At 41.8% G+C, this 16,945-nt stretch overlaps 1 protein-coding gene across 1 annotated transcript in view; it reads right to left on the bottom strand.

Annotated features, from left to right (window-relative positions):
- Positions 1–3,528: 3,528 nt before the first annotated feature.
- abcc2 (ATP-binding cassette, sub-family C (CFTR/MRP), member 2) overlaps positions 3,529–16,945 on the bottom strand; it is a 75,557-nt gene continuing 62,140 nt past the window's right edge. Inside the window, 5 exon segments of the mRNA XM_029669923.2 lie at positions 3,529–4,723; positions 5,325–5,519; positions 11,488–11,542; positions 11,545–11,653; positions 11,797–11,955. Coding sequence (XP_029525783.2) covers positions 4,564–4,723; positions 5,325–5,519; positions 11,488–11,542; positions 11,545–11,653; positions 11,797–11,955 — 678 coding nt within the window. The 3' untranslated portion in view covers positions 3,529–4,563.

The following is a 16,945-nucleotide window of genomic DNA, read 5'->3' as shown; positions in this document are numbered from 1 at the left end:
TGCATCCAGAGAATGAAATCTTTATGGATGTGGACAAGGTGAAACCACTGCCAGACTTCGTGGAAACGGAGTTTACTGTCGCCCGATCTGGAGAAGAAAAATGGACTAACGTCATGTAGAGCATTTTGGATAGATACTCCAGTCCTCTAACAGCTATGCCCACTTTGATGATGGCATTGGAGCTGGGATTAACATTTGGAGCATCCACAGCAATTTGCGATAACTATTTTTCAACATTGAAAAATGTATTCCGTAAGCACAGACGGAGCATGTTGCACAGGAGGAAAGGGCTGCTGATTCAACTGACATTTGAGAGGGATCTTACAAGCAAATTCCATAGGGAGTGGAACGAGAGACTGTTGAGGAGGTTCAATACAGCATCAAGGCGGCTGCAAATCTTTTGAATCTGGGTAAAAAACAGGCAGCCTGGCTGGGTTTGTATTATTTTGTTGTTTGCTAGGTTTTGACTTGGTGGTGCACATGTAGCCTATAACCTGTTTTAGAGAAATGTAACCATCGAATATTGTAAGAGCTTTCATTGTCTGCTTATCCGCTCCCTTTATTTATCCTACCATTCTGACTTGGTGTACAGGGAAGAACGGCCCATGTTCTGAATTGTGTCGCTATACATTTGAAAAGTGCTGAACAAATAGTTATATTGACTACGTCCGTCCTAGCTCGCTCGTTAATGTCTTAATCTAAATTACGGATTGCCTCTAATCCGCTTGACGTCCCCTTATGCCATAGTTTGTACATCTCAATTGACAGCAGAAACCACATTTGTTTCAGCAAGTCAGCCATATCAGGTATGTTTTTTCAGTAAATAAGTCAGTAAATAAGGCTGAATGAACTGTTTCGTTGCCAGACAAGGCTCCACTGATAGCCAGGAGTAGCAGTGGTAAAGTGTTGGGACTGCTGTTGGGACTCTGCTGTTGGGACAGCTTTAAGTAGGCCCTAACAGTTTGTGGGCACCGTTTGTCACCGTTATAGTGCAATTAATGTATTGTTTAGTGTTGTGATGTTTTGTGTGGTGACTTGCTGGCATGCATCACCCCCCAAAAAAATGTTTTGCCCCACCAAGATTTACATACTAAAATCGCCACTGGTCTCATTAAATGAGGGATTTTGGTGACATACCTTTTTAGTCCGAACCCAGTCCGAATCAATTCTTAAAACACAGATCCCATCGGGCCCTGTCAGGTTGCGCCTGGAACTGAGAATGCTACCGAGAACCACCCACCAGTTCCAGCTAAATGGCAGTCAGCACCGTGGATAGTGCTATCACCGTCAGCATCAGCAGCGCCTGCGCTGCATAGCAACCTGTCAATCGAACGGACGAACAGTCGGCTTGGCTGGCAATCCTAGATTTGTGTTGGTACTATATTCTCATGGAGGGATGAAATAGCATGAATACATTTATCAAAATTACATTTTTTTATGACAATGTGCCACTCATTGTTTTCATTCGTAACCTCTTGTAGAAAAGTAATTGTGCACTCAAGGTTGTGTAATACAACTTTTTTTTAACACTGCAGTGGTGTTCTACGGTAACTATGTACAGGGGCACAACTTCCACTGGGGATGGGGAGAGGGGTCATGTCCCCCCACATTCTGAAACAATACTGCATTTTTTTCCCCCTCCAGTTTTATGGTTGCAATGTGATACAAAAAAACGGTGTGTTTTAAGACCATGCAGGCCTCTGAGCGGTCAGGTAGGCTGTTTGGAGTGTTCAACCGGCTGGATTTAGGACAGGGCAGAAACCACAGAGCGGCTGACAGGCTGTGTGAAGGCAAAGCTTCTGGAAGCAGAGTTACCATGTCCACGGTTTTCCTGCAAAAATTGGGCTACTTTGAAAACGATGTTGCTGGTGAAAATGTATTGGTCATGGGTTGTGGGTTTTTGTGCTATTTCTCAATTGCATCACTGCCATCATGGCATTTTTTGTTAAAATATATACAGTACCAGTCAAAAGTTTGGACACGTCTACTCATTCAAGGGTTGTTCTTTATTGAAATGTTTTATATTGTAGAATAACTGTGAAGACATCAAAACTATGAAATAACACATATGGAATCATGTAGTTACCAAAAAAGTGTTAAACAAATCCAAATATATTTCATATTTGAGATCCTTTGCCTTGATGACAGCTTTGCACACTCTTCGCATTCTCGCAACCAGCTTCATGAGGTAGTCACCTGGAATGCATTTAAATTAACAGGTGTGCCTTGTTAAAAGTTCATTTGTGGAATTTCTTTCCTTCTTAATACATTTGAGCCAATCAGTTGTGTTGTGACAAGGTAGGGTTGGTATACAGAAGATAGCCCTATCTGGTAAAAGACCAAATAAGCAAAGAAAAATGACAGTCCATCATTACTTACCCAGAACAAGTGCAGTTGCAAAAACCATAAGCGCTATGATGAAACTGGCTCTCATGAGGACCGCCACAGGAAAGGAAGACTCTGCTGCAGAGGATGAGTTCATTAGAGTTAACTGCACCTCAGATTCCAGCACAAATAATTGCTTCACAGAGTTCAAGTAACAGACACATCTCAACATAAACTGCTCAGAAGAGACTGCGTTAATCAGGCCTTCGTGGTCGAACTGCTGTAAAGAGACCACTCCTTAAGGACACCAATAATAAGAAGAGACTTGTTTGGGACAAGAAACGTGAGCAATGGACATTAGACCGCTGGAAATCTGTCCTTTTGTCTGAGTCCAAATTTGAGATTTTTGGTTCCAACCGCCATTACTTTGTGAGATGCAGAGTAGGTGTATGGATGATGTCCCCATGTGTGGTTCAAACCGTGAAGCATGGAGGAGGAGGTGTGATGGTGGGGGGATGCTTTGCTGGTGACACTAAGTGATTTATTTAGAATTCAAGGAATTCCACAGCACCAAGAAGGAGAGTGATGGAGTGCTGCATCAGATGACCCAGCCTCCACAATCACCTGACCTCAACCCAATTGAGATGGTTTGGGATGAGTTGGACCACAGGGTGGCTACTTTGAAGAATTTGTTTAAAACTTGTTTGGTTACTACATGATTCCATATGTGTTATTTCATAGTTTGGATGTATTCACTATTATTCTACAATGTAGAAAATAGTAAAAAATAAACAAAAACCCTGAGTAGGTGTGTCCAAACGTTTGACTGTTACTGTATTTCACTGTGACTTGCTGCTGCTAACTATCAGTGTCACTGATCCCTCTGGAACTTTCATTGCGCACACCTTGCCCCTACTCCTGTTTTACCATTTATGTTTTTCAATGCATCCCTAAGGCCTATAGTAGTCAAGGCCAAATGCAATATTTCATCCCCCAAAAAATAAAAATAATTTATCACTAAATAAGTCCTAAAATTCTAAATTAAATAAAAAACTAAACGATCCATGGTATGACCTGAAAAAAATTCCATATGTTAACTTAGATAAATAAATAAATAAACTCTCACACAATCTACATTACTTTCACATTTGATTCACCATTTCCTTTTTCATTGCAGATATGAAATCAGATGTTACATTTAAATGTATGGCAAATTTGATTTATTTTCAGGATGTGAAATATTTCAAATTGGGCAGATCAAATATTTTTCTAATATATGAATACATTTCACATGCATTTCGAGATGCATATTAAAATACATAATAAAAGAATATTGACAGCAGTTTTGAGATTATGACAGGCATTTCTAAGCTGTGTCCTTCAAAAACAATGAGGACATTTTACATGTTGATCATGTTAGTGTTAATAATGGCCAGCATATTTCTCACCCTTTTCCCACCTTTTCATGACCTTATGGCTGTTCACACAGCCACCCTAAGAAACCAATTCAGATTTTTTTCAATATCCAATCTTCTTTCGGACTTCTCACAGTTTTCCATGGCTGCATTTACACAGCAGCCCCATTCTGATCTTTTTTTCAGTAATTGGTCTTTTGAAGGTTGGTTTGATTCATACGGTCACATTGTGAAGTTAAATGGTTTCAGCTATAAATTGTTTTTTGTTTTTTTAACTATGTCTATACTAAAGAGTAGTTCCATTGTTTTGGGGTCAACTCGTTTTACAATGTAAGAGTGAATTCCTTAAGGTATGATATTTATTTTGATTGATCTTCCAAACTAAATCACATACTATATTATCCTTTTTGTAAATCAATCAAGTCAAGTTTGACACCTTCACTGCTTATATAACGTTCTTAATCAAACCTTCATTGAAATACACCTCACAGATCAAACAGTCTTCATATCAATAACAGGCTGCAAAAATGTGTATAAAATCAGTCAGAATTAAACACATGAGAAAAATAACATTTGGCATGCATCTTTATCACAAAAAGTAGTCTTTTGAAATGGTATAATATTTCTCAATAGCCCATATTCAACTTAAGCTTCCTAAAGTTACCTGGATAACTTGTTGATACTGCTTTGTAATATACCCCTCCGGTAAGTTATTGAGAACACATTCTCTATTTTACAATCAACACCAGGGGCTAGCATCCCCTCTGCAGTTAAGGCATGATTCTGCCCTCTCTGAGACCAACTGTACAACAAGTCCCAAGTCTCAGAGAGCAGTGCTATCCAATGCAGTGCTGCCCAGAGCAGTGGTGTCCACTGTAGTGATACCAGCATCCCTTGCCATGGAATAGAAGTGGCCCTGTTTGTTGAAGAGAGTGCTGGGAGAGTCAAACTCCACGATCTTCCCAGCATCCAGCACCATCACCCTGAACGTGTTAGAGAGAGAGGGATGGAGGAAGAGGGAGCGGGAGACGAGGGAGGAAAGGATGAGTGAGAGTCAACTGTTTCAGAGTTTCAGTTGCCATGCAACAAGATCTGTGAGAAAACTCTTGTCATAAAGTTTGTGTGTGTGTGTGTGTGTGTGTGTGTGTGTGTGTGTGTGTGTGTGTGTGTGTGTGTGTGTGTGTGTGTGTGTGTGTGTGTGTGTGTGTGTGTGTGTGTGTGTGTGTGTGTGTGTGTGTGTGTGTGTGTGTGTGTGTGTGTGTGTGTGTGTGTGTGTCTAAGTACACAGTAAATCAAGGATAGTTGAAATCACAGTGTTAAAAGAATGAAGGTTAAATTGACTCTACTGGAAGTTATCTTAGCCCTCAAGAGAGTGATACGCTCCCTGGAGTTAGTGTTGATAACTGGAGTTGATTGGGACAGATACCTTTTAAAGCCATTTCGTGTCATTTTAACTCCAAAAATATCAGCACCGTGACCAGAGTAGTTTTAACACAAAATGGGGATGGGACCATATAAACCCCAACATAGTGTTACATTTGACACCATAGGAGTGACTATACTGTGTATATGCATGTGTGTTACCTGCTACTGTCCAGGATGCTGTGGAGTCTGTGTGCGATGGTGAGTACAGTGCAATGGGAGAACTCTCGTCGTATGGTTTTCTGGATCAGGCTGTCTGTCTCTAGGTCCACAGCAGCTGTAGCCTCGTCCAGAATCAGAATACGAGACTTCCTCAGCAGGGCACGGGCCAGACACAACAACTGTCTCTGACCAATACTGTAATGGAAACATGTACAACCTGTCAAAATATATGTGGACACCTGCACGTCAAATATCTCATTCCAAAGTCCCCCCTTTGCTGCTATAAAAGCTTCCACTCATCTAGTGAGATGTTAGAACATTGCTGCAGGGACTTGCTTCCATTCAGCCACAAGAGCACTAGTGAGGCCAGGAACTGATGTTGGGCGATTAGGCCTGGCTTGCAGCCGGGATTCCAATTCATCCCAAACGGTGCTGGGTGGGGTTGAGGTCAGGGCTCTATGCAGGAGTCAAGTTCTTCCACACCGACCTTGACAAACCATTTCTGTATAGACCTCGCTTTGTGCATGGTCGCATTGTCATGCTGAAACAGGAAAGGGCCTTCCCCAAACTTTTGCCACAAAGTTGGAAGCACAGAATCTTCTAAAATGTCATTGTATGCTGTAGCTTTAAGATTTTTCTTCACTGGAACTAAGGGGCCTATTCCGAACCATGAAAAATGGCCCAAGACCATTATTCCTCCTCCACCAAACTACAGTTGGCACTATGCATTTGGGCAGGTAGCCTTCTCCTGGCATCCACCAAACGCAGATTCGTCCATCTGATTGCCATCACAACTCTGGACGGCTCTGACTTAGAATACGTGGACAACTACAAATACTTAGGTGTCTGGTTAGACTGTAAACTCTCCTTCCAGACCCATATCAAACATCTCCAATCCAAAATTAAATCTAGAATTGGCTTCCTATTTCGCAACAAAGCATCCTTCACTCATGCTGCCAAACATACCCTTGTAAAACTGACCATCCTACCAATCCTCGACTTTGGCGATGTCATTTACAAAATAGCCTCCAATACCCTACTCAACAAATTGGATGCAGTCTATCACAGTGCAATCCGTTTTGTCACCAAAGCCCCATATACTACCCACCATTGCGACCTGTACGCTCTCGTTGGCTGGCCCTCGCTTCATACTCGTCGCCAAACCCACTGGCTCCATGTCATCTACAAGGCCCTGCTAGGTAAAGTCCCCCCTTATCTCAGCTCGCTGGTCACCATAGCATCTCCCACCTGTAGCACACGCTCCAGCAGGTATATCTCTCTAGTCACCCCCAAAACCAATTCTTTCTTTGGCCGCCTTTCCTTCCAGTTCTCTGCTGCCAATGACTGGAACGAACTACAAAAATCTCTGAAACTGGAAACACTTATCTCCCTCACTAGCTTTAAGCACCAACTGTCAGAGCATCGTACAGATTACTGCACCTGTACATAGCCCATCTATAATTTAGCCCAAACAACTACCTCTTTCCCAACTGTATTTAATTTATTTATTTATTTTGCTCCTTTGCACCCCATTATTTTTATTTCTACTTTGCACATTCTTCCATTGCAAAACTACCATTCCAGTGTTTTACTTGCTATATTGTATTTACTTTGCCACCATGGCCTTTTTTGCCTTTACCTCCCTTCTCACCTCATTTGCTCACATTGTATATAGACTTGTTTATACTGTATTATTGACTGTATGTTTGTTTTACTCCATGTGTAACTCTGTGTCGTTGTATCTGTCAAACTGCTTTGCTTTATCTTGGCCAGGTCGCAATTGTAAATGAGAACTTGTTCTCAACTTGCCTACCTGGTTAAATAAAGGTGAAAAAAATAAATAAATAAAAAATAAAAAATTGCCAGATGGTGAAACGTGACACATCACTCAAGAGAACACGTTTCCACTGCTCCACAGTCCAATGGCGGCGGGCTTTACACTACTCCAGCTGACGCTTGGCATTGGCATGGTGATCTTAGGCTTCTGCGTGGCTGCTCAGCCATAGAAACCCATTTCATGAAGCTCCCGACGAACAGTTGTTGTGCTGATGTTGCTTCCAGAGGCAGTTTGGAACTCGGTAGTGAGTGTTGCAACTGAGGACAGAGGATTTTTACACGCTACGCGCTTCAGCACTCAGTGGTGCCGTTCTGTGAGCTTGTGTGGCCTACCACTTTGCGGCTGAGCAGTTATTGCTCCTAGACATTTCCACTTCACAATAACAGCTCTTATTGTTGACCCGGGTAGGTCTAGCAAGGCAGAAATCTGACAGTGCCACTTTGAAAGTCACTGAGCTCTTCAACACAGGTCATTCTACTGCCAATGTTTTTCTATGGCTGTGTGTTCGATTTTATAAAACTGTCAGCAACATGCTAGATAGCCATGTTATTGATTGATCTAACATTATATTTAATGTCCTACAAAAACTTTCCATCGGTAGTGTCACGTTCGTTGTATGGATGAGACCACGGCGCAGCGTGATGTGAATACATCTTGTATTTTAATGAAACGAAGAACACTTCAACAAACTTGCCGCTATATAGAATAAGTGCAGACACAGGCAGCTAATACATAGACAATCACCCACGAATTACCCAAGGAATATGGCTCCCTAAATATGATTCCCAATCAGAGACGATAAACAGCTGCCCCTAATTGAGAACCAATCTAGGCAACCATAGACATACAAAGCACCTAGACGAGTAAACAACCCCATAAACATACAAAAACCCTAGACAGGCCAAAAAAACACCACAAACCACCCCTTGTCACACCCTGACCTAACCAAAATAATAAAGAAAACAAAGATAACTAAGGTCAGGGCGTGACAGGTGGGGCTAGGCTACTTGATGTACTAGGGGTGTCCCGATCTTGTCATACTCGTATTTGTAATCTTATCGCTTTCATCACACTTGATACTCTAATCAGATTTAAATGTCGGTAAAGCCTGTACCTCAAGTGCGCGTCACTGCTCTATCACTCAGAGTGCATCATAACATTCCTTCACTCATTCACACACACATTGTTAAAAGACCCCCGAAAGATGAAATTGCACATGATTAACTTACTTGGTTCTATTCAGTTATCAACCAAGCATATGCCACATTTTGTCATTTTATTTCCGAATGATCTGTCGCACGGTAAACATGCCTGGGCAAAAATAAATAGCAAGCAAGCATGGGCTTGGGTCACGACATAATGAGAGACGTCAGCAATGGGATAATTATACGGACAGACAAAGTAGGCCTACTAAACAGTGCCAAGTAGACAGGCAGTAAACAACCATATGACAAGAAATAACTTGATTGAACAGCAATGAGAGCAGAGCGGCTTGTTCTCATCCAATCTTTGCAGCAGGCTCAACCGATACCCCGGCCATTCTCTTCACGGGTAAAAGAACTAGCCAATAGTTGTTTACAGCACACAGCGCTTCACACTGTTTGAGTCAAAGAGTGACGTATGTGTGTTACAATACTAGCTTTGTCCCAGTACTCGGCACACCTCCAGTATTCACAGCAAATGGTGCACTCTGCTCCGCGGGCGCACCATCTGAAACCCACACTGCATTTTGCTACACTCGCATTAACATCTGCTAACCATGTGTATGTGACAAATCAAATTTGATTTGATTTGTAAAGTGGTGCCATTTGCTCAATATTGAGAGTTGAGAAATATGTTTTATACTCAGACAAAGCTGACCCTCATCTTTCACAATAGCAACAGTAATTACGTTAAAAGCTGTGTTATTCCCTCAATTGCATTTTGAAATGTGGCGCAACCTTCATATGTGTGCGCTTATCAGAATGCATCTCACCCACTGGCGTACCATACACCCCCGGAGCCCACGGACTCTGGGGGCCTCGAACCCAGGTCGGCCCCTCCACAGTTAGCATATGGACAGGTCATAAGCTTTGGCAAAAATGTTTAGAATAGCAGGAAATTAGCTTTAGAAATGCTAAATTCTCTCAGCCTCTTTGCAAAATGTGTAGAATAGCATTAGATTAGCTATAAAAACAGCATTTTCTTCTCTCTGCCCCATGGCCAATATGTGTAGAATTGCAGGAAAATAGCTTTAAAAATGCAAAATTCTCTCAGCCTCATGACAAAATGTGTAAAATAGAGTGAGATTAGCCCTGAGACTGACTTTTTTTCCCTCTTTGCCCCATGGCAAAACGTGTATAATTGTAGGAAGTTCGCTTGGGGGGGGGGGGGGGGGGAGACCTTTGCTCAGACCTTGCGGGGGACCACTGATTTCCCCCTCCATATGCGATCATCTGAATGATAATACGATCCCTGTGCGGATGTCTTTTGTGCAGAGTTGAGTAATACCTAAAAGGCTGCTATATAGTCTGATATGTCAGTAGACCATTAGAATACAACAAGTGTTGGCCAAAATAACATTACATTTCTACTCAGACCGACTGTCTGTAGATTGTCGATGCGGCTTGTCGCAGAAACTTTTCAAACTTTTCAACTTTGACCCTGTTGTTTTAGTCGCTGTCATGGTAACCTGACAGTGACAGCATCAAAAAGTTTTTGATTTCTCCGACAGAATGCTCTGCTTTTATTTCCTCAGATTCACAACAGTAAGTTAGATCTTTTTAGGTTGCCATTAAACCTTGAAAATTATTATCGTAATGAGTTCATTTTCAAATTATAATGAATAAAGGTTGGCTACAGTCAAAATGTTGTCAGATACTGTATATCTGGTCATCATTTAATCTGGCTACCCAGCTAACAAGCTAACAACAAACCAAAACATTATTTGTTTTTGCCTGGCTTCCTAGATTGACATATTCTAAACACATTTTAAAATGGATGGGTTTATTGGTGATAAAATAGAGCAGGTATTGCCTTGTTTGTTGGTCTTCATACAATGGGTGGGTCTAATCCTGAATGCTGATTGGTTAAAACCGCATTCCAGCCAGTGTCTATTCCACAAGGTACCACCTTCTAAATCTATGACGTTAAAATGACTTACTTTTTTAAAATTAAAGTTAAAATTGACTCTCTTCCATCTGACTGCACAATCCACTGTCTCATCAGCCCAGTCAGGCACTTCATAAACTTGATTTCCACTATAAAAAGCATCTAGACATTATCTCACATTTATTTTAGACTAACATTTAGTTATTAACAGCAGAAATTTGCATAAACCTGTCTGTCTCTCCGACATTTGCAACATTGTTTCAAAATTCAAATTCAATCTCCAGCTTCCCCATAGTATTGAATGTGTCGCGAGGAGACAGACACACCAGGCAGGCAGCGTTTCTCAACCAGTCTAAATCATGAATGAGCTGGCATTATTTTTATGGATATATACAAAGAATTGTCAATTGAAAAAAACATCAAATGAATCTAAGTGCAGCTAGTTTGCAGTTTTTCCAGCTTCAGTTTGAAGTGATTGTGTTAGCGGTGTCGTTGGCTAGCTCCTCTGATAGTGTCCTGATGAGTGAGCACATTGTCAATGCCAGGCCAAATTGTGCCTCATTAGCTCATTGTTATCCAAATAAATGTCACTAGAAAACAGCTTAAACAAATGTAAATGTGTCTACTTTGCTGTTATTCTCGCTGCACTTTTTGACGTGACTGTAACTTAGCTGTAGTTGGTTAGCTAGCAAGCAGTATGGCAATGGAACATTTAGAACAAACGACTGGGTCGCGTCCATAGATACAGAACAGAAAGACTGAACGACTGGGTCCCGTCTCTGGCAACCGAACCAATAGAACGAAAGGACACAACCCTAGATTTGTGAAAGGATGAAATAGTATGAATAACTTAATCAACAAAAAAAAATTGAAATGAAAATATGTCAATACATTTTTGAATATTACACATTATTTGAGTAACACGTTGTATAAAAGTTATAATGCCCTCGAAGCCGGTGTTTGGGGGATATATTGGCACTAACAACACGGGCCTAACAACACCAGTGTAAATATATCCTCCAAACACCGGCTTCGAGGGCATTATCACTTAAATAATACTAGCTAGCTATGCAGTTCCAACCTGCCTGGCTCCCCACCCAACCAACTAGCAATGGGCAGCTAGCTAACAAGATATTTCTAGTACATAAAAGACACTCTTCAAATCGAAGGTGACAGCGTTTCAGTTTCAACGATGCCCTTGTATCTGAAGTGTGCGGGTATGTGAGTGTAACCCACCTGAGGTTCTCTCCCCCCTCTGACACCTCGTGGGTCAGTCCTTCCTGTAACCCCCCACATACTCCTTCAAATGGGACAGCTTGAGGACGCGCCAGATCTCCTCATCACTGAAGGTCTCAAACGGGTCTAGGTTCATACGCAGCGTCCCTGAGAACAGCACTGGGTCCTACACACACACCGAATGGAGAAACAAATGTCATCATGTCAAAATATTATAACGTTTGTGCCATTTATAAGGGTGTTTGTCTGTGGGTGCGTGCGTGCATGTGTGTGTAAGCGTGCATACATGCATTTCTGTGTGTGCGTTACCTGTGGTATAATAGTCAGTCTGGTCCTGAGGTCATGTAGGCCTAGAGTAGCGATGTCTGTCCCATCGATCAAGATCCGTCCCTCTGCTGCCTCGATGATTCTAAACAGGCAGTTGGTCAGACTGGACTTCCCAGCACCTGTTCGACCCACTATACCGATCTGGACAAGATGGAGGACGTTCAAGTAAGACTTTGAGTATTGCTTAATTCTTGTTGCAGATGGGTCATGACCATAGAGATGTACTAAAGAACAAGTATTAAGCCAATGTTGGTGGTTTACTGCCACCTGCAGTTATGTAATGTTTGCTTAAAAATGAGTGCCAGTTCTTAATGGCGCTGGCCATGATAAAACAGGCTTTGGACCAAGTGTGCCCTCTGTCCAACTCTGTAGCAGTGACTGATTGTGTCCCTGTGTAGGGTGGCAAGTAGCCTAGCAGTTAAGAGGGTTGGGCCAGTAACAGAAAGTTCACTGGTTTGAATTGCTGAGTCAGGCAAGGTGGTAATATTTGCCCTTCTGCGCAGTTAACAGTTAACCAACAACAAGGCAGTTAACCAAAAACAACTGCTCCCTGGGCGCCGATGCCAAGTGGCATATACCTTTGCTATGGCCTATTTCCATAAATATATTATAAACTAAAAACAGAATGCACAAGAACAATGAAGACAGACCTGAGTTTCACCAAAACAATGCAAAATGTCCCATCAGAAAATATGTTTTTGTTTTCTCTCTCCAATGATCTGGGCCTATTTTATACCGGACTGTCCGATGTCTAATTATTATTAATGCCTATTTTAATTGTAATTTTAATCTCCATTTGATATGAATATAACTTGACCTATGAAGCTACTCTATTCGTTTTATGCATGCTGAATTTCTCCCGCCGCACTGTCATTATTAAAAAATGAATTAATCTAACAAAGTTCTAAGCTATCTCACAAAGTTTTAAGTTGATTTTGAGATCATCTGAAAACATAGTAGGCCATAAGGTAATAATGATAGAGAGAACAAACAATAGGAAAATAGAAAACATAGAATTAGGAGTTTGAACAAACCTTACAATTGAGCAAAACTTAGGCTATTTTAAGAAACGGAAAGAAATCCCTCCTTGCCATTGTGAACCAAACGGCCAAAAACCTCGGCTAGTTCTAATTTAAATATCATAAGCATTAAGAAAAGTTATTTATAAAGAATATTTGCCAAATGTTGTGATTACGTGTGTAATATCACATTGCAGCTTTCAAATGTGAATAATTGTGAAAAAAGTCTATGGTTTCTCAATCACAGTTTAAATTTGAATGACAAATATTTCAGGCCACAAGAAATTGAAATTGAGCTAACAATACCAAGATGGAAATAAGATTATTCTAGGCCTAGTAGCCTAGACCTAATAAGAAAGGAGGATGAGGCAAACATTCAAATCATTTAATAATTATCCAGTTATGAGGACAGCAGTGTCGCTTGCTCTGCAGCACATTATTATTTTACAACCCATTATCAGCCTCAAAATGTCATCTATGGATCAACCAATTGGTGCTTAAGTCAACTGCAGGCTTTGCTGTGCCAATGGGAAGAGATGAGTGTCAACCAAATGATGCTTATATCAATACATTGCAGTCAATGGGAAAAGATGAACATCAATGAAGTGATGCTTATGTCAATACATTGCATTCAATGGGAAAAGATGAGTGTCAACCAATTCACGCTTATATCATTACATTTTCAGTCAATGGGAAAAGATGAGCGTCAACCAGTTGACACTTATGTCAAAGCATTTCAGTCATTGGGAAAAGCGGAGTGTAAAACAATTGAAGCTTATGTCAATACATTGCATTCAATGGGAAAAGATGAGTGTCAACCAGTTGACAATGGGAATATTCATGCTTATGTCAAAACAGAGTTGGGTGGTGCAAAAACCATTTGAGGGGGGCCCATCATATTATTTGGAATTTTACAGTTAGGGCTAATAAACTTCAAAAAGTAGCTGGTTTCATGAATGCATTAATGGTTGTCAATCATCATTAAATAGACTTGACCTTGTACCCAGATTATCGAGCTCACAGATTGACAAGGCAAAGTGCAACGAGCAGACAAGTCAGAACCACAGAGAAATAACTAAGGCCTAGGCTACACCTTGTTATTTAGAATAGCCGGACAGTAAACAAGATAACATCAATCTTACAAGATCAGGTGTCTACAACATAAGCAGCAAACACACCCACATCAATTCGATATTGCTTTCTGTAGTCAAGCACAACAGGGAACGGAATCCCATGTGCCTATAAGACTATGGTTTATTTGAATAAACCAATAAAGAGAAGACGACTTTTGCCTCGAGACGCAATTTAAAAGCAAGTTGCAGGGAAGAACAGTGTAGTCCAAATCAAATTAAATGTTATTTCTCACATGCTTCATAAACAACAGGTGTAGACTAACAGTGAAATGCTTACTTACAAGCCCTGAACCAAAAATACAGTTAAGAAGTAAAAACATAAATATATCAAATTAAAATAAAGGAGGAGAATAGAGATATATAAATATATAAACAGGGGGTACCGGTACAGAGTCAATGTGCGGGGGCACAGGTTAGTCGAGGTAATATGTACATGTAGGTAGAGGTAAAGTGACTATGCATAGATAATAAACAGAGTGTAGAAGCAGAATTAAAATGGGTGTGGGGTGTGGGGGGGCCAATGCAAGTAGACTGGGTAGCCATTTGATTAGCTGTTCAGGAGTCTTATGGCTTTGGGGTAGAAGCTGTTAAGAAATCTTTTGGACCTAGACTTGGCCCTCCTATACCGCTTGCCATGCAGTAGCAGAGAGAACAGTCTATGACTAGGGTGGCTGGAGTCGTTGACAGTTTTTAGGGCCTTCCTCTGACACTGCCTGGTATAGAGGACCTGGATGGCAGGAAGCTTGGCCCCCGTGATGTACTGGGCCGTATGCACTATCATCTGTCGTGCCTTGAGGTCGGAGGCCGAGCAATTGCAACACCAGGCGTTGATGCAACTAGTCAGGATGCTCTCGACAGTGCAGCTGTAAAACCTTTTTGAGGATCTGAGGATCCATGTCAAATCTTTTCAGTCTCCTGAGGGGGAATTGTTGTTGCGTTGTCGTGCCCTCTTCACGACTGTCTTGGTGTGTTTGGACCATGATAGTTGTTTGATGATGTGGACACCAGCCTCAATGAGAATGGGGGCGTGCTCTGCCCTCCTTTTCCTGTATTCCACAATCATTTGGCCATACAGTCATGGGTGAACAGGGAGTTCATGAGGGGACTGAGCACGTACCCCTGAGGGTCCCTCGTTTTGAGGAACAGTGTGGCAAATGTGTTGTTACCTACCTTTACCAACTGGGAGCGGCCCGTCAGGAAGTCCAGGATCCAGATGCAGAGGCAGGTGTTTAGTTCCAGGGTCCTTAGCTTAGTGATGAGCTTTGAGGGCACTATGGTGTTGAACGCAGAGCTGTAATCAAAGAATAGCATTCTCACATAGGTGTTCCTTTTGTCCATGTGGGAGAGGGCAGTGTGGAGTGCAATAGAGATTGCATCATCTGTGGATCTGTTGGGGCGGTATGCAAATTGGAGTGGGTCCAGGGTTTCTGGTATAATTGTGTTGATTTGAGCCATGACCAGCCTTTCAAAGCACCTCATGGCTACAGATGTGAGTGCTACGGGTCAGTAGTAAATTTAGGCAGGTAATCCATCTTGCCCTGCGGCCTTGTGAATGTTGACCTGTTTAAAGGTCTTACTCACATCGGTTACGGAAAGCGTGATCACACAGATGTCCGGAACAGCTGATGCTCTCATGCATGCTGCAGTGTTGCTTGCTTCAAAGCGAGCATAGAAGTTATTTAGTTTGTCTGCTAGGCTCGTGTCATTGGGCAGCTTCCCTCTGTAGTCCGTAAAAGTTTGCAAGCAATGCCACATCTGACGAGCGTCGGAGCTGGTGTAGTACAATTCAATCTTAGTCCTGTTTTGACGCTTTGCACGTTTGATGGTTCGTCATAGAGGGCATAGCAGGATTTCTTATAAGCGTCTGGGTTAGAGTCCCGCTCCTTGAAAGCGGCAGCTCTACCCTTTAGCTCAGTGCAGATGTTCTACCTCAGGTGAGCAAAACCTAGAGACTTTCTTAATATTAGATTTTTTTATTTTTTTATTTCACCTTTATTTAACCAGGTAGGCTAGTTGAGAACAAGTTCTCATTTGCAACTGCGACCTGGCCAAGATAAAGCATAGCAGTGTGAACAGACAACACAGAGTTACACATGGAGTAAACAATTAAGTCAGTAACACAGTAGAAAAAAAAGAGAGTCTATATACATTGTGTGCAAAAGGCATGAGGAGGTAGGCGAATAATTACAATTTTGCAGATTAACACTGGAGTGATAAATGATCAGATGGTCATGTACAGGTAGAGATATTGGTGTGCAAAGAGCAGAAAAGTAAATAAATATAAACAGTATGGGGATGAGGTAGGTAAAATTGGTTGGGCTATTTACCGATAGACTATGTACAGCTGCAGCGATCGGTTAGCTGCTCAGATAGCAGATGTTTGAAGTTGGTGAGGGAGATAAAAGTCTCCAACTTCAGCAATTTTTGCAATTAGATCCAGTCACAGGCAGCAGAGTACTGGAACGAAAGGCGGCCAAATGAGGTGTTGGCTTTAGGGATGATCAGTGAGATACACCTGCTGGAGCGCATGCTACGGGTGGGTGTTGCCATCGTGACCAGTGAACTGAGATAAGGTGGAGCTTTACCTAGCATGGACTTGTAGATGACCTGGAGCCAGTGGGTCTGGCGACGAATATGTAGCGAGGGCCAGCCGACTAGAGCATACAGGTCGCAGTGGTGGGTGGTATAAGGTGCTTTAGTAACAAAACGGATGGCACTGTGATAAACTGCATCCAGTTTGCTGAGTAGAGTATTGGAAGCCATTTTGTAGATGACATCGCCAAAGTCGAGGATCGGTAGGATAAGTTTGGAGGCGTGAGTGAAGGAGGCTTTGTTGCGGAATAGAAAGCCGACTCTAGATTTGATTTTCGATTGGAGATGTTTGATATGAGTCTGGAAGGAGAGTTTACAGTCTAGCCAGACACCTAGGTACTTATAGATATCCACATATTCTAGGTCGGAACCATCCAGGGTGGTGAT

The sequence above is a fragment of the Oncorhynchus nerka genome, linkage group LG10 (genome assembly GCF_034236695.1).
Source record: "Oncorhynchus nerka isolate Pitt River linkage group LG10, Oner_Uvic_2.0, whole genome shotgun sequence".
Classification (NCBI taxonomy): Eukaryota; Metazoa; Chordata; class Actinopteri; order Salmoniformes; family Salmonidae; genus Oncorhynchus; species Oncorhynchus nerka.
This window is presented reverse-complemented; position numbering and strand designations above follow the sequence as displayed.